The sequence below is a fragment of the Tachypleus tridentatus genome, chromosome 6 (assembly GCF_004210375.1).
Source record: "Tachypleus tridentatus isolate NWPU-2018 chromosome 6, ASM421037v1, whole genome shotgun sequence".
In the NCBI taxonomy this organism is placed as follows: Eukaryota; Metazoa; Arthropoda; class Merostomata; order Xiphosura; family Limulidae; genus Tachypleus; species Tachypleus tridentatus.
The window spans coordinates 116,237,237-116,261,217 of NC_134830.1; the positions used below are offsets into that span (position 1 = coordinate 116,237,237).

At 34.8% G+C, this 23,981-nt stretch overlaps 1 protein-coding gene across 2 annotated transcripts in view; it reads right to left on the reverse strand.

The window, feature by feature from the left end:
- Window positions 1–23,981, reverse strand: part of LOC143254645 (uncharacterized) — a 61,882-nt gene that overhangs the window by 33,949 nt on the left and 3,952 nt on the right. For both annotated transcript variants that reach the window (XM_076509791.1, XM_076509792.1), the window contains exon 2: window positions 1,889–2,094. In XM_076509791.1, coding sequence (XP_076365906.1) covers window positions 1,889–2,094 — 206 coding nt within the window. The remainder of the gene's footprint in view (window positions 1–1,888; window positions 2,095–23,981) is intronic.

A 23,981-nucleotide genomic window follows, 5' to 3' on the forward strand; every position in this document is an offset into this window, starting at 1 on the left:
TTTATCTTTTTTCTTGATTTCCAAAAGATCTATCGAGTTCCGTACTAAAACACTACCAACATAAACGCCGAGTACGTGAGGACTCGTTCCCTCTCCAAGAAAATAAAAAAGAACTCGAACTTACCAAAAATGTTAAGTATACTGTCTAATCACACCTTAAAATAATAAAATAACTTATTTGTTTGCATTCTTGTTGTCCACAATTAAAGAACAAATTTTAAAATTTCTAATATTACTCACTTAACAAAAATTTGAGTAAACCTGAAATGTTTCAATAATGTTTCTGTTGCTGAACGACTTTGACAACCAAATTTTCTTCTTTGAATGATTTATTTTTAGGTAACCACATAATCGTGTAACCCAGGAGTGATGTCTCACTAGAAATGAAGATTTTTTTTTTTTTAATTCGCGCAAAGCTACACGAAAGTAATCTGCGCTAACGTCCATAATTTAGTAGTGTAAAACTAGAGGGAAGGCAGCTAGTCATCACCACCCACTGCCAACTCTTGGACTATCCTTTTACCAATGAATAGTGGGATTGACCAACATTATAACACCCCCACAAGTGAAAGGGTAAGCATGTTTTGGCGTGAAAGAGAATCGAACCCGCGACCCTCAGAGTAGGAGTCGAGTGCCTTAACCACTTGGCTATGAGAAATGAAGAAGAAACTGTTAAAAATGTTACATATGGCCAGTCTTCCTCTAAGTATTTGGAAACATAAACCTTATCCACTGAAACAAGACGACGGTTGGAAGCATGTGAAATGTGATGTTATAAGCGAATGGTGAATATTGGAAAATTCTAGCAAGGAAATATTGAAACGTCCAAAACATGCATATATAAGAAAGGGAAGTTGCTTTTGGCGTGTATTATTAGATTTGAGGGAAGATTGGTAGAGATTCATTGGTAAAAAATCGAAGGTAGAAGCACACTTGGCTGGATGACGTTACATAATGGAATGAAGAGGAGAAGCTTGAATTCGAGAAGTTGGTGTAGGAAGAGAATAATAGAGAACAGTGTAGATTAATGGTCGTCTCTCAGAATAGGACAGGACACCACGATTGTTTAAATACTTTTGCGTTATCCAATATACATCTATATATATATATACTTACATCTAATTTTTCGACTAAGAATGTTTACTCGCCATGAGATAACATACGAATGGAATGCTTAGTTCAGCTAATACTGCTAAATAAGACAATAAAATATTACTAATTATACTCTGTTATATTTACATCATGATGTAACCTTATGTAATACATCTATACCTAGTTCTAAATCGTAATGTGTGTTCCGTAAAAAGGAAGAAATGATAAAACATCGATTTACTCGTTTGGAATTTCACACAGAGCTTCTCGAGGGCTATCTGTGCTGTTATCATTGGACATGAACCCATCTTTGTCCGTTAACAAGAATATAATATTTACTCTGTCCTTCTTCCATGATCGTGTACACTAAACATATAACATCTCTTCCCATACCTCTAGGCTTGGTAAGTAAGGGCAGTAGTTTTAACTGTGGTTTTATATCATTGTCGTGTCCACTTAACATCTAGTATATTTTGTGTTAAGAGGTCACGTATCTATTCGACGTTTAGACAAATACGCAAATAATAATCTTAACAAATCCCGTCCACTCACACCAGTACAGTTGTAAGACTTTTTAACAGCTTAATATAGTTTAAAGTGCAAGACAGATGAAACCGATTTATTCTTATATACATGTCTCGCGTAGAATGAGAAACGTTTCTATTCGTGATACTAACAAGTAGAGGCAACTAAATAAAGTTAATGCGGAAAATCGTGACTTAAAAGTGTTTTAAAGTAATAACTTAAGTACAATGATAAATAATCCATAAGTCATTGCACATTATAAGTCACTTACGTCAATATAAACTCCGACCAAATCATACTTCTGTCCTGGTGGGTTGTCACTTGGAAGAAACCTGTAAAATTCCACGTGGTTTTTATACCATTTCACAGAGTAAAGATCATCTCCTTCCAGGTCATATCCACAGTAGAGCCAAACTGGACTGGCTAGTTTCACAGTGGTAGGAATGTACAGCTCAATGAGTTTTAGGGTTAGAACAGCTGTCAAACAATATATTCACACTTGTAAAACCTTGGGTACAAACTGTTACTTATTATAAATATATTATAGTAAATATATAATAATAAATACAAATATAAGACTAAGAATATTAAACAAGTTATCTTTGACAGCAAGAAATAATAAATAATACCAGTCTCATGTTTTATTTACGGATAAGGGATTCAAGCATTATTTAATAAACGATTCTACTATCGTTCGTACTAAATATCTCAGTAAATGCATTAAAATAACAGATTTAATATACTTGAATTAGATGGATCAAGAAACAAAATTCCCTTATTAGTAACTAAGCTAACTGGATCAACAGAAAATGATTATATCAGATGTAAGGGAATTAATGTGATCGATATAAGAAAAGATTAGGTCAATAAAATTCGATTGGTCTTTAAGAAATGGAGTTGAGTATATCAGTAAAACATATTACTATACAACTACTTTAGTTAGAGGATTCATACAAAATATTAACTTACAAGTACTTAAGTTAAAAGGATTAGCAAAAAGGGTCCAGCTTATAATTACTAAACGTAATCAATTAAAATAAGATTAGGTTATAAACACTAAACTTAAGACTTTAATAATAATAAAAGAATAATGCAAGCAATAATTAGTATCCTTAAAATAAATATTCCATCAGATTTTATGAAGCAGAATCTGTTTTTTTTCCATAATACCATTTTGTCATTACCTGGTCTAGTATGTTTTAACAGTTATTCGAAATACAGTGTAGCCCATAAGTACTAAGACTCAGGAACATTATAGGAAGAAACAGACATTTTAAGACATCAATATCTTTACCCAATAACACATACTAAGCAGAATAAAAAATATCGCTTCATATAAATTTACTTCATCATGTAAAGAGTTGCTGCTACCACTGTTTCTGTGCTGAGTGGAGAACAAAAAAAGAATTGACTCAGAATTCTGACCAACGATAAAGAGATCAGCATTCTTCAACTATGTTTTAGGAGTGCTGTTCTACATTCTGTAAAGATGCTTTACAAGTGTTATTCTACATTCTGTGAGTATATTTTACAAGTGATTCTTTTTTTCTGTGAGTACGTTGTACAAGTGTGGTTCTACATTCTGTATGTTTCAAAAGTGCGATTCTACATTCTCTGAGTATGTTTTACAAGCGTGATTTTGTACATTCTGTATGTTTTACAAGTTTGATTCTACATTCTGTATGTTTTACATGCGTGCTTCTCTGCATTATCTATGTTTTACAAAAGTTTGATTCTACATTCTGTAAGTATATTTTACAAGTGTGATTCTACATTCTATAAGTATGTTTTACAAGTGTGATTCTATATTCTGTATGTTTTACAAATCGTATTCTACATTCTGTAAGTACAATTTACGAGTGTTATTCTACATTCTGTAAGTATGATTTTCAAGTGTTATTCTAAATTCTGTAAGTACGATTTATAAGAATTATTCTACTTTCTGTAAGTAAGATTTTCCACTGCTATTCTACATTCTGTAAGTATGATTTACAAGTGTTACTCTACATTCTTTTAATATTCTTGTCAAGAAATAATAGTGAAAAGCTAATATTTCCTCAATGATTCCTTGTTAAATAATAAATGTGAAAAGTGATAAGTTCTCTACTCCTGTAGTTCTATTCCGGACACAAAAGTACGCTATGATATTTCGTTGTTTGTTGTAATGATGTTGATAATTTGTGTGTGTTTGTGTGAGTGTTTGGGCGTATAATTAAGTTTCGATTGGTTTATATATTTTCAACGTAATTTAGAGAGAATAACTCTAAGTTGTTAAATGTTTTTTTTCAAGACAAGCTGAGCGTATTTGTTGTTGTTTTTAATTCCGTTACACGAGTGCTATCTGCATTAGCTGTCCTTAATTCTAAAGTAGTTGACTAGAGGGAAGACAACTAGCCAAATTGTTGTCATCAACGTTTCCCAATGAATAGTGTGAGTGAACTGTCACATCATAATGCCCCAACGGTTGAAAGGGCGAGCATCTAACGTGTTTGGGAACGGGATTCAAACCCGATACCCTAAGATTCCAGACCGAGTGCTTTAGCCACCATGGTTTGCTAGGCAGTTGAGATTAAGATGTTGAATAGAGACAGAGATAGACATTCTGAAAACACAATTTCAGTCAACACTTTTAAATCTCGGCAAATAAAACGTGTAAACGACGTAAGATTTCTTGGGAGAACAAAATATATGTTTATTAATAGCTCAATACAGCTTACCTAGGCAACTTCTACTTCCAAGTATCTTTGTTTTCTAAGTGTATAAAAATAAGGCAAAACACCTAGAAAAGAAAGTTATACGTGTTATACTAATACCAGTCTTAGTGCTAATAATTATGCATATTGAGTGATGCCACTTTTCATAGAATAAGAGGATTGCTAGAAGTATCGTGTCTTCATAAGCAAAATATCTGACAAAATGAAAATTTATTTTCATGTGAAAAAAAAGTTTACTAATCCTAGAAAATTAACAAGTCTTGCGTGAGGAAAACAAGGTACACCACTCTTCACACAAGAAGGGAGTGAACTAAAGATGAAAAACACCTATCCTCAATGATGAAACATGATTTTTTTTTCAATTCATGTAACAAAGACATTTTCCAACGAATTAATCAATGTCATAAAGAAGGCGTACGAATCAAGACAAACTTGTCTTGGATATGATATGAATTCTTTCAGATGAAACTTGCAGATTTTTTTTAATAAAGTATATGATGTGTCAAAAATGTTGGCTTTTGGGTAGACCTACCATAAGAAGAGCTTTAAATTATGTGAGCAGAAAGACGACGTTGAAATGACACTACAGGGAAAAGACTTTCAAATTAAATTACGTTAATGAATGAAGCACTTTCGGATGATACTACAGAAAAAAAAAGGAATTTTTAAATTATACTAACCAAGAAAGGTTTTCAGATGATACTAAAGAAAGGAGGATTTTCATTAGTACGACCTGAACATTTTCACATGTGAAAATATATTTTCAGACTAAATCAAGGAAAGGAGTATTTTTATGTGTTACATTTGGAAAAAAATAAGTTGTCGACGAAAAATAGAATATTGTAGACAAGTTTCATTGAAAAACTTAGGTGAAATAACGAGGTGAGGACCTTCGAAAAGACGACATTAATGGACAAAAATTTTATACATATGCCTCCGAGATGACATGACGTTTTAAAAATAAATCATATCACAGAAAGAGTTAAATGAATATATAAGAAAAAACTTGAGTAGAAGCACACTGAAGGACACTTTACAAAGTAGAATGTTATATATGTAAAAACGGCTTGTTTGGGTTGAGAAAATATTTTACGTAGAGGAGCGAACAACGTTTCGACCTTCTTCGGTCTACCCAAACAAGCCGTTTTTACATATATATTTCTCTACAAGTGGGTTTTCTCGACAACACTGAAAGTAGAACGTTATAAGAGGATGCCACAAAGACGTGTGTTGAGAACATCAGAATTAGCTGGTGTCTAGTAAAACTGACTTCAGTAGTAAGTATGTATAGACTATAGTTATTTGTACAAGTGGTGGGTAATAAATGTTAACGTATATGTATCTTTATATGAAAATACTGAATCATAATCTTTTCTACGTCTTCTTTACATACTGACTTACCGAATATATAACCAACTTCGAACACCAAGTCGCAACTCATGAAATTTCCCCTTCACCTTACCAGCACCAAACACCAAATCATAATTCATAAAACCTTCGTAAACATCAAACACCAAACCATAACCTATAAAATTTGCCATTGCACCTCACCAACCTCGAACACTAAGCCATAACCTATAAAAATTGGTTCTTCATCTTACCAACTTCAAACACCAAATTCTAACCTATAGACTTTGCCCTTGATATCACTAATTTCCAACACCAAATCATAACTTATAACAGATTTCTCTAGTCAGAAAAGCCCACCAAAAATTATGTTCGAGCAGAATGTTTGAAGAAAAGTGTTTTTATGGATAATTAACATATTTGTTACTCAATAATATCTTAAGAAAAATCCTTACAAGCAAAATTTTAAAGTACAAAGGACGAAACTTCAGGTTATATTATTAAAGACTTCACTACAACTATTCAGACGCACTCATCACTATGGCAATTCTATACGTGATTAAGTGTTGTTACCTTACAAATCACCGGTATACAAGTTAACAAATAAGTTTTTAAGTTTACGGTTCAAAAGTAAATGTAAGTTAATATAGCACTGTAATGCTTAGAATTTATAGGCAAAGCTTAAAAAAAGGTTATATAGGCTTAGCCATCCATAATTTTGAATTCAAAGACTAGAAGAAAGACAACTAACCAACAAAACCCACCGAGAACTCTTGAGCAACCCTTATCTAATCGAATAAAGGGATTCTCCCATCCACCTCACCCACATATGAAGAGCCAAAGACAAAGACTGAAGCATCTTTTCTAACAACGAGCTGCAACTCAAGGATCCTGTGATTCACAACCCTAACACAGTAGACATCAGGTCCAAAACAAAGACATTCACATGATTATACCTATAATGTCTCTATGTTACTCATGCCTAGGTTATTTGTATCATAAAATATTATAGATATTAACTAAACATCAAGCGGTGTATTCACATTTCCCAATTTCCAAGAAAAACAGCGAAATATTTTATTGAAACCTCAGTTTCGAGGTAGTAAGGATGTAATTCATTAAGTGAAATTACCTCAAGGTAGTTGATTAAGCTGTATCGTTGAAGATAATTTTAATTCTTTTCTTTCTTTTTTTTCTTCTTATTCTGAGGTTTGGAAGACTTGACAACATAATGGGGTATTTTAATAGAAGGTGAACGTTTTAGATACATAACCATGGCTTGGCCTTGTTCACATATGACTGTCTATGGCATATAGTGCGCTGCAAAATTACAGAATAATATTAAATATCCCTGGGTGTGTCGAATGACGATAATGTATATAATTGATCTCCGTCTCAATATGTGTATGTATAAGAGCACATCGACGGCTCACGTACGAGTTTCAGCTGGAATATTCCTTTTCCCACTCGATGGCCAGTGGTGAGTGATTAATTACTGCTGGCGTTCGTTCCCTTGATTCACCTGGAGAAGATTGGGTCAAAACGGGAGACGCCCTATTCCTGAGACAGGTATATGTAATCAGTATACTCTTCCGTCTTGAGCAGTGCGGTTCTTTGAGAAGAGGGGGGGAATCCTCCCGCGTGTCGTGATTGGTTCCTCATTTCATTTCGATAAAAGGTTACCTTAGGACTTATATACCCACGCGTATAAATCAAGTACAGTTAGTTGACAAAACCTTGAAACTAACAATAAAAATACTCCTCTGGGATTTTTCCATCAGGGATGTTCAAAGGATGTTGATTAATTTGAAAAGATATATACATATGTTGTTCGTTGAGCTTATAACACAACTGTAGATTTGGTTTTGGTTTTATTTCTTTAATTCCGCTTATTTCCTTTTAAAACGACTCCTAACAGACAGTGTTCTAATTAAAGTTCTCAAGTATGTCTCAATGAAATTTTCTGACAGTGTTTAACAAGTAACAAAATAAAAACTTTATTTTACAATAATGTTTTTTTTTCCTTGTTACAAAATGTTTTAAATTCTGGGTGTGACCTATATGACATTTAAGGCCCGGTACAAATACTCAGTTAGTTTGATCAATACCTCTATGCGTTGGTAAAAAGAGTAGCCCAAGAGTTGGTGGTGGGTTGTAATGACTAGCTGCCTTCCCTTTAGTCTTACACTGCTAAATTAGGGACAGCTAGCGAGGATAGCCCTCGTGTAGCTTTGCGCGAAATTCAAAACAAACCAAAGCATGTCGCTGCTCTTTCAATATTTTTCGCAAATGTGTACAAGGACGCGTTTAAACTGCACGATTGCACAGAAATAAATCGGTTCTGCGTTGAGCGTTTCGATTATGTCTTCGTGTGGAATATGACGTTTTGATCCGCAACTTCTTGAGATGTGCAATAATGATTATACATTAGAAGCAGATTGCGACACGTGACTTGTATCGCTTTTCCATATGAAGGTCTACCCAGATTATGTTACGTAATGTTCCCTGGAGCACGTGGACAGCTTTTTCCACTGAACTATCTGTTCGCGGATTCTCATCCTTTACAGCATGCCACACTGTTCTTACTACGGTTTAAGTACGACTTGTTACAGGTCTCTTTTTGAATGGTTCTTGTGCTCCAAGTCAATTCATATTCCTTTGTTTTCTAGTGTCGTTAAGAACAAAGTTTTTCCCCGTCTTAAAAATTTCGAACCTCCTAATTAAAAACATCTTCATGTTGTTACATAGGAAAAGGCTGTCACACTTTACATCTCAAAAGAAGTCAGTTTTTCTTACTATCTAAGATCGTCAAACAAAACGAAGTTGTAATTATGATACACCCAGTTCCACTGCAGTTACGTACCGGCTGTGGTTGCGTCACGTGACTAGCTGATTTACACATTCAAAAATAGTTTTAATAAATCGTCCACAACCAAGTGCATTGCCACACAATCATAATAATGGTTGAAGTACTGTATATCCAATCAAAAGAACGGTTCAAACAATGTATTTCCAATAACAATATCAGTTCAAACAATGTGTATTCGATCATAACAATGGTTCACAGATTGTGCACTTAATCCTAATAATGGTTTATATATTGTGTATCTAAGCCTAATTACCACTCGAACATTGTGTTTTTTAATTTCACAACTACTATACCATAATACTGTTTAGATAGAACCTTTGTTTTGCGATTTCTAGTTAGTTGAATATTTTTTATAAATAAGTCTACTTAAATGAAATTTATGGTGTGTAGAAACTTCATAGGTGAAAAATCTATGACGAATGAGGTTTTACCTATAGTTTAGTAAGTTGTATGTTGTACTTAGGAGAAATTTAAAGTATAAGATAAAACTCATATTTAGTGAATTTTATTTAAGTAAATTTACATGAAGTCTATTGACTGAAATCTAAAGTAGAAGTTTTAATGTCTCTTTGAGATGAGTTGCCCAGTGGCTATCGTGCCGCACTGTGGGGCTGAGGTCAGTGGCTTGTGCCTTGTTACTGCTCCAAATGGCCCGGCATGGCCATGTGTGTTAAGGCGTTCGACTCGTAATCTGAGGGTCGCGGGTTCGAATCCCCGTCGCACCAAACATGTTCGTCCTTTCAGTCGTGGGGGCGTTATAATATGACGGTCAATACCACTATTCGTTGATAAAAGAGTAGCCAAGGAGTTGACAGTGGATATTGATGACTAGCTGCTCTTCCTCTAGTCTTACACTGCTAAATTAGAAGATAGCCCTCGTGTAGCTTTGCGGGAAATTCAAAAACAAACAAACAATACTGCTCCAAGTCTATTATACTCTGCTATGCGGTGCTGTGAGAACAATATTTCTGCAATGAAGCTAGCTTTAAGCGTTTACCCTAGAATTATGATTTTTTTTTTTTTAATTACTACAAGTTATTTATAATACTAATAAAAGCGTGCGTGTGTTTTCTTATAACAAAGTCACAGCGGGATATCTGCTCCGTTCACCGAGGGCAATCGAACCCCTGATTGTAGCTTTGTAAATCCGTAGACTTACCGCTGGACCAGCGGTGGACTTATAAAAGCGCCTACTCAGTTTGAAACTATGCCATCTCAATGAAACAGGTTTACATCATTACTTTAGCTTTTGAATTATCACGTAATAAAAATGAAGCAAAAGAAAAAAGAACAAGAAATTCAAACATGTTTACTATAAAATTTACAGAAATTTACAGAACTTGTGACTCAATCATTAATCATTACCTTGAGATGGTTATAGAGGGAAACTGTATAGTATTGAAAATTCTGATGATCTATTGAGAAGGTAATTAAATCACCATTTCGATGAACAAAGCGGCAATCCTTACTTAGGCAGTGCTGCCACCTGCCTGATAACGGCTGTTCATACAACACCAAGAATACATGAACTCCGCCTTTTTTTTTACACACATCACGTTCAAAGAATTTTACGGTAACATACAAACTACAATTACTATTTCGTATGATAATTTCATTGCGAGTCCTAAATTTTATTTTTATCATATCCTTCACGCTCACCAAAATAACTTAAGACTAGTTTTGTGTGTTGTTTTATTTTTTCAAGTAATATTTGGATAATTTATCATCTTTTTTTAAAGTAATATATGTATATGTTGTAAACTCCCTCTATTTAGGTGTTATTTCCATTTCTGAAATATGTCTTTGTGGTTATATATGCTCATTGCAGTTAACTATATCCTCTATCGCTTTCAGCTCATGGGCAGCTTTCTGTTGGGAAAAACGTCTAACTAAAGGAAGTTAAGCCTAGTTAGATGCAGTTTTTGACACATTTCAAAATAATGTTTCACTTTATGGGAGAAGCTCTTAGGAGATAGCTCATTATCGTATTGTCAGTTAAAGTGACGTACTCGCAAGCTTTTCTTCTGTTTTTACATTTTTGTTTAAATACTCTAATTAAGAAAACTAAACAATAAATAAGTAAAACAATACATCTTTAACTAAGAATGCTGTATAGAACCTATTAATATTCTGTCAACTGATGCTCAGGAAGTGTTCTTAACGAGACATGCAAACATGATAGTTTACCCGTTTATAACGGTGTTAGTAAGACATACAAACATAGCAGTTTGTTTATGGTAGTGTCTGTAAGACATGCAAGTATGAGAGTATAAAGATTTGCAATGTTCTTAGTAAGACATACATACAATACATATATACAAGACCGTTTAACGGTTAAGTGTTCTTAATAAGACATACAAATATAACAGTTCAGGGGTTTACACACGACATACAAACATCACAGTTCAACAGTTTAAACAACACATACAATCGTAACAGTTCAAGCGTTTACACAAGACAAAAATGATAGTTCAAGTGTTTACACAAGACATACAAACATGACCGTTTAACAGTTTACACAAGACATATAAACACGACACTTTAGTGCTTTTAGTAAGACATACAAACATGAAAGTTCAACGTTTACATGTTCACTCTTAGATTAAATGAGAGCCATTTTTTAAAAAAAAGACATTATAGACTATTAGATGCTTTAAGTTTTTCATTTCATAAAACTTTTGTTTTATGCTTTAAATGAAGAAATTGCTGAACGTAAATTAAGATTAAAATATCATTTAATTAAGTCAATCAAGCCGTCAAACGGAATAAATGATTAATTTTTGATTGAATATAATTAGCTGATAGACTTCAAGCCAGTTGACAAATGTTGCAATTTTGCAAACGAATGATTTGTGCAGTGTACATATAAGACAATTAAATTTGGTGGTCCTCCTAAAAATGTGTAATCATCTAGCTGCGTTAATAAATCTTGAAGTTTTAGGCCTAACATGAAATACGTATATTGATGTCTAAATATTATTTTAGAGCAATATATAATTAAATACCAAATTAATTGTGCTATTATTAAATACTAAATTACACTAAGTTAGCAATGCTGCATGTACTTTACATTACATTAATTAGTGTAAAAAAATTATAAACAATAGCTTTGGAGACTTATAAAGATGAGGTATTGTTTGTTTTGTTGTTAAGCCTAAAGCTACACAATGAGATACCTATGCTCTGACCCCTCGAGAGTATTAGAACTTATTATTTAGACCCCAGACTTATTGCTAGTACCAGGGGACGTAATCTCTACCTGAGATTCTCCTGAGGGTCGCAATAACTTTAAAGACTTATAACACTCAACTTCTTGGTTTAATCCCATACTATCTACAAAGAGCAAGCAAACCATTGTCTTGCTATGAGAAAAGAAAACGTCATTATTATCATGCCTAGTGACGTCACGTATACCCACAATGCAACATAATGATTATTGGTTATTACAGAAGGTTGTTCATGATTTAGGATAATAGTTTGTAGAGCTAATCCACCGTGACCATTGGTTTACGAGTTATAAGTTCTGTTGCAGTTTTATTGATTTTCAACTATAGATGGCGCCTTAAACTAACTTCTCGGGGAAATGATACTTTGCAGGGTTTACGCTGGGAAGTTTTCCAATTCCATGACTGTTTTTGAACGCGTGAAAGGCGTGAAATTTTAACAATTTTAAGAAAATTATATCGGTAGTGCTGAATCGTGTTGGTAAAACAAGAGAAAGCACATTGAAAATAAACACAACAGGTTATTTCTCTATCGTTTACCAGTCTTGCATATTAGGTAAAGAATAAAGTTGAACATGTTGCCACCGGTTTCGTTCCAAGAACACAAGGCCCACTGGGACTAAAGTAAAATTTCCTTTTGAACGTAAAGCCCGATAATTTATGAAGATTTAAGTCTACAAAAGTGACATAATAGCCATGTTTGTGAGATCTTCCAAGTTAACTAACCGAAACGAATATAAAACAATACATCGAATATCCTTTGTTTCCAACCCATTAATGCAAGTGTGCACGAAGTACACAGCTACATCAGACGTCCGAATAATTAATTCTCGTCCTCTCGTTGATATAAAATTTAAAAGATGACTCAATATGTGTGTGAAGTTTCCTTGAGGGACTTGTGGTTTTGCAGGTTACATCTGCAGGCCCTTCCCCTTCCTGTGGCTCACTTGTAACCCTTAAAACTTATATCTCTAAAATCCTGGCTTCTATAATCAGTGGCAAGCACAGCACAGATACACTGCTGGCCAAAATCGTAAGGCCAATGAACATAAAGAAAAAAAATATGCATTTTGCGTTGTTAAACTCAACCACTTATTTGAGTCGAGCTTCGAAAGATGAAAGAAAGAAAAGGGAAAATAAAATTTTTTAGCATTTAATAGGAAAAATGTGAACATTATGAAATTAACCTAAATGCTAGCTGATAAAAAGTTTAAGACCATACTGAAACCAAGCGTTAATCGGTAAACAAACACATAACAAAATTTAGTCATTTGTGTGAAGCATTAGCGTTGTCAACATTACCCACTGACATCTCCTGTGTTACATTGAGTAAAAACATGGCAAAGGCTAAAAAGTTGACAGAGTTTGAACGTGGCAGAATTATCGAGCTGCGAAAGTCTTAAAAGACCCTGAGGGATACGGAACGAGAATTTCAAGTGGTCAGTCCAAGAAAATTTCGCCGGCGTTGAGCAGGAGGATTCAACGGGTTTTCCGGCAAGACACCAACCGATCGTCGAATCAGCTTAAGGCCCTTACGGACACAGAATGCAGCTCAAGAACAATAAGACGGCATCTACGAGAGAAAGGCTTTAAAAACTGTAAGCGTCTTCAAAAGCCACGCCTCCTTCCACACCACGAAACAGCTTGGTTAAACTTTGCTGAGAAGCACCAAACATGGGACGTAGAAAAGTGGACGAAGGTTTTGTTCTCTGATGAGAAAAAAATTAACTTGGATAGTCCAGATGGCACGAAAAGGATATCCCACCGGAGACATTTACTACACGGCACAGTGGAGAAGGTTCCATCATGATCTGGGGTGCTTTCTCCTTCCATAAAATAATGGAGCTTCATGTTATACAGGGGCGTCAAACAGCGACTGGCTACATTGGCATGTTGAAGAGAGCATCCTCAATGACTGAAGGCCCTCGCTTTTGTGGAAATGACTGAATCTTTTAGTAGTACAACGCTGCGATTCACAATGCCCGTAGAACAAAGGACTTTTTCATGGCGAATAACGTGATTCTTTTGGACCATCCAGCATGTTCGCCCGAACTGAACCCCATTGAAAATGTTTAAGGGTGGATGGCAAGGGAAGTCTAGAGAAATGGATGACCGTTCCAAACAGTGCATGATCTTCGTGAAGCTATCTTCACCACGTGGAATAACATTCCATCCAGCCTTCTGTAAACGCTTATATTGACTATACCAAAACGAATGTTTGAAGTTATTCGCAATGACGGCCGTGCAACTCACTACTGAAACCTCTTGTTGGGCATTTCCTACCCTGTTTAGGACCTTTTTTTGGTATGGTCTTAAACTTTCGACCAGCTAGTATTTAGGCTAATTTCATAGTGTTCTCACTTTCCCTATTAAATGCTAAAAAAGTTTTTCATTTTTATTTTCCCTTTTCTTGTTTTCATCTTTCGAAGCTCTACTCAAATAAGTGGTTGAGTCTAACAACGCAAATTGCATATCTTTTCTTTATGTTCATTGGCCTTAAGATTTTGGCCAGCAATGTATGTAGCTTTAGGCCTAACAACAAAAAATATGCAATTAGAAACAGACGAAAATGAACTGATGTTTTAACACACAAAAACTGTAAAGAATTAATGTCATCTTGCGTGATATGACGTCATAAGTCTAACGAAATAATTCTCCAGAATTTTCTATGTATCGCTCATGAATATACCAGTTGAGTCACCAGTTGCATATTTCATGGACTCCTGAGTTTAGATAGTCCTCCAAAATATTTTGTCCGCTCACGGTTGATGGACTCTGTGAAGAGAAGTGAGACAAAACTACCCTCAGTGTTTGCCTTTAAGTCCCCTTCTCATGACTGAAAACATAACTCCAGGTGGATGAAAAGACTATAAGGCCTAGGCATTACTCTTACGTTTTTATCGTTGATTGTGAACGCTCTTCGATATTGTAGCTGACTTATCTGGTAGATTGTAGAGTGATTATATTGAACCTGCATTTTAATCGGACAGAATGTAGCCCAGTAGTTAGCGGTTCGGGTCCCCCTAGTGCCAAAATAATCGCTGTTCGCACTTCAGGGCAGTGACTATGTTATAATAGTTACGGTCAAATTTCACTGTTCGATCTGAACAAGAAAAGCCTAATAGTTGATTTGACTTGTTTTGAATTTTGCGCAAAGTTACGCGAGCGAGGGCTATCTGCGCTAGCCGTCCCTACTTTAGCAGTGTAAGACTAGAGGGAAGCAGCTGGTCATCACCGCCAACTCTTGGGCTACTCTTTTACCAACTAATAGTGGGATTGACCATCATATTATAACACCCCCACGGCTGAAAGGGTGAGAATGTTTGGTGTGACGGGGATTCAAATCCGCTACCCTCAGATTACGAGTCGAGCGCCTTAACCACCTGGCCATGCCGGGCCCCTAAGAGTTGTTTTCCCTCTAGTTTTTAATCTGAAAAATAAGGATCTCTAACACAGAATGCTCTTGTATATCTGTCTTCAAAATTAAACAAATAAAATAATTTTTGACTTAAACAACTAATGATCTGAGTTACACTGTAATAACACAAATGTTCGTTATTTCGCGTATAATCTGTTAATCATTAACAAAACAAAATGTTGCCTAAAGTACATATATAAAATTATTAACTCACAAGATCTATTTGTTTGTTTATTCACCTGAGTAACACGCTACATATTTAACGAGTAAACAACTAACGATTCAGAAATAGTCAGCGGTAATTTTAAACGTTTTCTTGAATCGTTTGTTTATTTGAAACTAAGCCCAAAGTTATGCAATGGGCTATCTATGCTTTTGCCCACTACGCGTATCAAAACTCGGTTTTTATCATTATAAGTCTTCAGACATATCGTTGTGCCACTGGTGGGCAAACTTGAATCGACCACTCTCAACTAAACAGAGAACAATCGGTGGTGGTAGCAAGCCTCGAACCCGGGATTACTTCTTTCTATCTTCCTACCTGTGTCAATGATAATTACTCGTAATACTTAATTATTTCCAAATACAAATCAATACCCTCGTTCAGTTTTGTTGTTTGTTTTTCATAAAGCTATAAGAAACATTCTATTTCATTTTTGATTAAATGGTTACCCGTTTGTATGTTGGTTAGGCTTAGTAGGTTAATTCGCTTACACTTCTTAATGTAACTTAACAGAAGTTCCTCCCATCCTCCTTCTTCAGCTTGGAAGCTTATACTATATAAAACTGGGTTCAATACTTTTTGTGAGCATAGCGTACGTATTCCACTGCATAGCTTTGTGCCCAAAACACGAGCAAAAATACAGAATTAAGTGCGCTTCAAAATACACCTTCACGTATAATTTTATTGATACCTAGTGCAAATAAGAAATATTCCTTTTGTTGAAGAAAAAATTGATACACAAGGCTGATTGAATATAGAATTATGATTCAAAGAAAAAGTGGTTTTTGTTTGAAAATATAAATGATCACGTATGTCTAATTAACTTATTTTAAACATCGATTTCAAAAGTTCAGTAACCACACACGGTAATCATATTTTTATTTTAGCATAACTGAGGTTGACTTCCTTCTTTCAAACATTATTGAGAAATTTTGCTTCGAGATACCTATTGTACAAAAATTAATGTTCTTTTTTGTATCTAAAATATTAAAATATAACTTATATGAAAAAACTAATCAAGACCACAGGGGGCGCTGAGCTCATCACATGTCGATCAATAGGAATGAAAAGTTTAATTAACAGCGTTTTCTAAAAGCAAGCTTTTGTAAGAAAAATTTTACCACTTTTAGCCCTAATTAGATCTTAAAGCCATAACAAAACTTTGATAAAGGTTTCGTGAGAAAGTATAGTATTACATGAAAATAAAATTTAAAAATGCTGTCCAAATTTTTAATGCGTCGCACAGTAAAGACATCCAAGAATAAAAACCTAAATAAACCGAAAGCCCTGCTCAAAACAAAATCCAAACGTTATTAGAAAACACTAAAAAACACAGGTAAGTATAGAGAGATAAGATTTATATCTTGGTGCACACAGTAGATTCATTCAGTTGTAAGAACGTTCACGTGATGGTTGAATATTTATGACATTTTCCTTCTTTGTCCACTCTTGTTTTGTTCGAAAGAGGAAGAAAAAATAGTTTGATAACTCGAAAGATCAAAGAACTGATACGTTCTTAACGTCTTTATACGCGCGTGCTGTTAATAAACATGAAATCAGACACGTATTAATGTTGAACATGCACGTTTTTTGATTAATTCTTGGGTCTCGTGCTCATACATTCACTACTATAATAGGCCATTAATCAGGGCTAGTTATATGACAAACTCCTTTCACGAATAAGTACTTCTCCTGTTGCAAGATGGTGGCAGCGAATGATATTAATTTTCCCAACTTTCAACACAGTATTATATTGCAACCTTTTTTTTTTGAGCTCAGGTCTCATAACTTTTTAATTCTACGTTTCCAATGGTTATAATGAAATATTCAGGGAAGTTTACGTGTTTTTAGTTCCAGTTTAACAAGTACAATCTTTTATTATTACGAATCCTTAAAGATACTGTTGAGAAAAAAAAATTAGGCCTACATGTTATACTGCAAACAGTTAAAGCAAATATGGGAAAAAAATACACTAAATAATTCATTTCAAGATCCTATACTGTCTACGTGTTTGTCACTTCAAAATTTAGGTTGGGGGTCAAATGATCCATGGCTTGAGACGTGACACTATTAATACTCTATTCTTTCGGCTATGCACGCGTTATAAAAGTAACAGTCAGTTCCGTTATTAGGTTCAAAGCGCCCTTGTGGTGGCGAGTCTGCTAGTTGGCTGCCTTCCTTTGGTAAATATATCGACATTAGAGACCTGCATGACAAAAAGTGTCTGACCTGGCCGTTTAACCTAAGTGCGCATAATGTACCGGTCATATTGAAAATTCCAGTTTCAAAACTGTGCTTTCTTTTACAGTTATTACTATAGGTCATTATTACAAACAACTAGGGGGTTCTTGTATATATCTTACAGTGAAGCGATCACTCAGTGTGATGTAGGGTCGGGAAGATTCTTTAGAATTAGTGGAATACTTGGCTTTGAAATTTACCCTACTTCCTTAAATCCTGAGTATCTGTAACTAACAGATAATTTTATACAAGAGTATTTTTCTGTATGAATTACTGAATAACAACTTTGTTAAGGCCGCGTTATTTCATAATCCATATTAATCCATAAGAACAACAACTAAAAACATAGAATACACATAGACTTCGTATGTTTCTGTAAAACATTATTTCTTTTAAAACTCTTCAATAGAAGAATAAAATTATTCCTAGCTAAATATTCTACAGTGTTTCAAGTATATTTGTTGTGAGTTTTCTGCCAGTTTGAGTCAACTTTAACTTTTAATGGTGTAGCAATCCGCCAACAAAAATAATTCTCATTTTATATCGAATCGTTTTCTTTATCTTAATAAATAATGAGATAGTTTTGACATGTAAATCTGTATTTAAAAATTTTCGTGTTGTTAAGAATTCAATTATTCCTATTATAACAAAATGTACATTTTAATGCAATTTTCAGGTTTTACTATTTATCATTCAAATATTATTACACTGCAGCTATAAAAACAGATAACTCGATAACAACGATATTTAAGAAAAAGGCCGGGCACAGCTTAGTGGTACATCCTAACATTAGATCTGACAAAAGTAGCCCAAGAGTTAGCGGAGGATGGTATTAACTAGTTACTTCTCTCGAGTCTATTACTTCGAAATTAAAATGGCGCACTTTGTTATTTACTTGTTTAAATCAGAAAACGCCACAGTTAACTACATAGATTTAACGAAGTACTCTCAGTTCCTTGCACATCTCGCCAGTCTCACCTGAACAGCTGGAATCTTAGCAATAACTCGATACACTAATCAGAAGTGCATTAATGTGATTACATGTTAAATGACATCTTTTTTTTTTCCTTCTTGCTTACACGCGCATTTTTCAAGAAAACGGACCAAAGATCAAAGGCATATAAGAAAAATTTACGTAGCAATACAACTCTGTCTACTCTTTAAAAAAAAAATAAGAAAAAGGTTTCGGAATGGTTTCTTAAACCGGTAAACGATTGTAGCGTTCGTATTAAACTGGAAGAGATATCACTAAGTCTGTTCGGAAGGACAAAGAACCTGCTGTAAGCGTCTAAAGATAGGTAATATAATGTAAGAAAGAGAACACTTTGGCAACCTCGTATATGAACACCATAAACATCTGTATAAGGTTTTAGCTATTTGAACTACGTTTTTACCATGCTTGTACTGCCCATGAAATTCACGGAGAAAACCAGAAGAATGGATTAAAAAAATGGAGAGAAAAAGAGAGAAAAAATAGTTTACTGAATCTGAATGTCCTCTGTATAATATTCACCCAGGTGTTTATACTACTATAAAATGTTCGATAGATTCCATATTGATTACCCATCTTTAAACTCAAAGGCGTTGTGAAGCGTCGAAAATAAGTTTTAAACAAAAATGTTCTATCTTTCCTATTCAATTGAACAAGAAACGAACGCGTGATGATGTTTTAGGTACTTCGTGTAGGAATATATTAAGTAAAAATATTACAGTTTTAAACATTTTTATATATAAATCTTGAGAATAGATATCTGTGAAGTTTATGTTGAAATTCTATTTTTTTCCCTCAAGCTAGAATTGCCTTCTGGTAGCAAGAGAAAACATATGCAAAAAAAATCAAGTTATTAAAAAAAAAGAAGAAAAAATGGGCCAAAGTGGTTAGAAAATATCGATCAAAATAAAGGTGTTTGGATCAATATTTCATTCCATCGGGATCTTTCTGGAAAAGTCTTGATTAAAATGTCAGCAAACATTTCTGTTGTCGTTGTTTTGTTTTTCAGAATATTTTGAAACTAACGCATCGTCCAGTTATGCCTACTTACTCCAGCTTTCAGATCTGAAATTTTCTGTTTCTATTGTGGTGAAATTCAAACGCTCACGTATCAGCACATTCCTTTGTTCGCTTCGAATATCTGGGTACAGCTACTCAGGCATAGCCGTCTCTAATTTTGGTTTGGTTTGTTTTTTTGAATTTCGTGCAAAGTTACTCGAGAACTATCTGCGCTATCCGTCCCTCATTTAGCAGTGTAAGACTACAGGGATGGCAGCTAGTCATCACCACCCACCGCCAACTCTTGGGCTACTCTTTTAACAACGAATATTGGGATTTACCATGACATGATAATACCCCCACGGCTGAAAGGGTGAGCATGTTTGAACCCGCGACCCTCGGATTACGCGTCGAGTGCCTTAACCACCTGGCCATGTCGGGCCTCTGCCTCTCTAGTTTTGGACTGATGGGCTAGACGAATGGCATGTGGTCAGCAGCAGCGCTTAAGCTTCTCTTGTCTGGGTTAATATTGGGAATTGACTTTCGCTCTTATAACGCGCCCACGGACCCAAAATAACGAGAGTGGCAATTGAACACGAATAGTCAACCCTCGGGAAAACTAGCCATTAGACCACGCCAGATCTAAAATGCAAGCAGTTTGTTTAATTGTCGTTAAGTAAAAAGCCACACAATGTAATATCTGTGTACTGCCTAGCGTGGATTTTAACGTTATAAGCCCTCAGACGTACCGCTCGGCTACGAGGAAGGCAAGTAAAAGCGGAAATAGTGTTTTGACATATAGCTATTTTCATTGGTAACTTCCAACTTTACAACAGATATCGTTGGATGTTACAAATAAATAAAAAAACTCGACTACTATGGCAAGATAATTCTCTACATTAAAAGTAATCTTACTGCCACTTAAGAATGCTCAGTGTTTTTATTGAATCACTCGAAAGAGAGCTTACTCCAGGAATATAGACGTCCATAAGTTATTTCTAAAAATACACGTAAAAGTAATACAAACTACGTTTTTTTAAATAATTTAATACCTTTGAAACTTTTGTTTCACTGAGAGACTTTCTACATAAAAAATATATAAGGGAAATAAAGAAAAAGAAATATAAATATGTCACTATGGATTTTGCTAAATTTACACCTGATTTTTACAGGAAATAAATCAATTTCAACAACTCTTGGGAACTGGAACTGGCAGAGGCTCTAATCGTGTGATTTCAAATGTATACGTTTATAAATAGATGCTTGTTATTAAAAACTTGCATTTTTACGTTTCGTACTTTTTTTCAAAACTTTGGATCACTTCGAATGCGCTTTTTAAGGCAAATGTTTTTAAAAGAGAGTGTTTATGTGTGTTTTCTTATAGCAAAGCCAATCGGGCTATCTGCTGAGCTCACCGAGAGGAATATAACCCCTGATTTTAGTGTTGTAAATCCGTCGACTTACCACTGTACTAGCGGGGGGCATTTCTTAAAAGACGTTTCATCAGTCTCCAGTGACTTGAAGATAAGTCTACGTTACAAACCGGATTTCAATATCCGTGGTGGAAAGAGCATGTATAGTTTATTGTTTAGTTTTGTGTGTAAGCATGAGGAAACTTATTTATTGGTTCTGACGCTAGGTTATGTTGTTTTTTCGCATATTCGCGCACAGCTATAAAAAGACTGCCTGCGCTAATAGTTCCTCGATTTTAAGTTACAGACTATAGGGAAGACAGATTATCAACACCACACACCGCCACTTGGATTACTTTCGCCGAATAGTGTTATTTACCCATTACTCTTATAACACACCCACGACCCAAATGTGCAGAGAGCAATTTTACGATGACGGAACATGAACCAATGATCCTTGGATTCACATCCCGGCCAGTCTAGGTCATAAAGCAAAATTTCAAAAGCTACAAAAAATACAATCTTACAAATTACAGCCTGCGGACAGTGATTACTGTGTACGTAATAGCTTACTTCCGAAGAAACTCCTCCAAATTCCAAACCAAAAAGCATAAAGAAGTCCATAGAAAATATGTGTGACATGTCTAACACAGCCCGTATATATTTTTCTTGAAGAACTATATCGTAGTTTAAGTGAAAAAGTAATGCCTAATAAAGTACAAACGTCAAATGTAATTTAATTAATAGGTATTTTGTTATGTGTGTATTTATATATGTCTGATATTTTCTCGGTTACGGTTTCAGTTATGTTTGAAATTATATCCTTTCTATCTGAGCTTCTTAAGGCAAACTGAGATGATAAGAATATGTTGAATTTCGATATACAAAACGTTTCATTATTAGTAATTGGTTGTAAACTATAAGAATAATAAAGGTTTATTTTAAGCTAGAATTTCGCAAACTCATTCGTTCGTAAAACTTCGAGAACAAAATTTTCTAACATATGATATAAATGCAGTTGTCATTATCTTAATGGTTTATGAAATACGTAATATTCAACCTTTGTTCTATTCGGTAAGATATTAGTTAGATCGGTATATAAGCACTTAGTTACATTAAGTTATTTGTTATTTTTTTGAATTTCGCGCAAAGCTATATGAGGGCTATCTGCAATAGCAATCCCTAAGTGAGCAGTGTAAGACTAGAGGGAAGGTAGCTAGTCATCACCACCCACCGCCAACTTTTGGGCTACTCTTTTACCAACGAATAGTGGGATTAACCGTCACATTATAACTCCTCCACGACTGAAAGGGGCAAGAGTGTTTGGTGTGACGGGGATTCGAACCCGCTATCCTCAGATTACAAGTCGAACGCCTTAACCCACCTGGCCACGCCGGGCCTAGTTATATTAAGAACTGGAATGTTTGTTTCACTTGTAAGGTTAAGTTTTAGAAAATGGATTTCCACAAGGAGCCGTTTTAGGCACTAAAATCCAGTGAAAGTGGAAAGAGTAGAAGATAATTTTGGTATTTCTGGTGCTGTTCTCCTCCGAGTGAGTCGGTATGAAGACTTATTAACTGTGTTTGTGGATATAAAGTGCATATTATGGGTTTTGTGTCAGTTTCTGCTAAAAAAACCAGTTACTTATAAACAATCTTTAACATCGAGCACATGCTCATATTAACGTTACATCTACGTAGTGTACTAAAAGACATATCGTATATGAAAGCAAATGTGATACGTACCTGTATTCATAGCGTAAAAACAATAAAATATGGCATAAAGAATGCCGAGGAATTCAGCAACTCTGATATCATATTCATGATAACGAGAGGCTCACTTGAAGTAAAAATGTGTTATAAACACGGCTTGAAAATACACTGTGACATCATATATATCCTGACATTGGCAATATCATTACTATTCATACTTTTTATGTCTCAAGATTGACCAGCACATATGCCTAAATGTGGTAAATTGGTCCATAGACACTCACAGAATTTCTGGACACTTTCGAGATCAAATCACTAATGTAGCAGGGTGGGGCAGTAGCTCTGATGACACTGTACACAAAAGTTGTAATAACAACATATCATAAACATTGGTGATTTAGGGAGTTTTTGTTGTTGGTGGTTTTTATTTGTTATTAAACACATAGTAACCAAATAGGCTATCTGTTCTGTGCTTACTAAAGGTATCGAAATCACTTTCTGCGGGTTAAAAGTATAACAACAGTTTCTTTTTTCATAACACCCTCATAAGGTAAGTAAAGGTGTTTTTAGTGCATATTGCAATGAGTGTTTCAGTGATTGACATTTATATAAGAACCAAAAAACAAGGTATACGAATAAGAGATTCATTTTTTTTCACACACTGGCTAACAGAATAAAAACAGGCCTTATGGGAATCCCATTCTTTCACACGATGACCAATAAACCAAAATCAGACAGAATGGTGTGGCCCACTCTTTCACAGAGAGACCAATGGTGCGACCCTTCTTTTCACACACTTACCAACAAACCCAAATCAAACTATATGGTAAGATCCTCTTATTCACACACTCACACATTCGCATACTGACAAACAGACCGGAATAAAACCGTATGGTAAGGCCCATCCATTCACACACTGACCAATATTAGCATGGCAACAACTTCGTTTTTTATATACACACCAATGTTTTTCATCTAAAAACTGTTCAGGATCTGTTTCTCGTGGATAACGAAACAGGTGTAAGATTGTTGTCGTGGCAACGGTGTAAACTATAAAGCATTGTCACCAGTCACTTAATTTAGATCTCAAAGCTGGCCTGTGGTACAAACAGAATTCAATATCTGTTACTTTTTGTCACAGTCTGTAACATTTACATATCACAGATGAGCTCCATCAATAAGAATGAAGGTGTTAACAATGACTGAGCATCAAT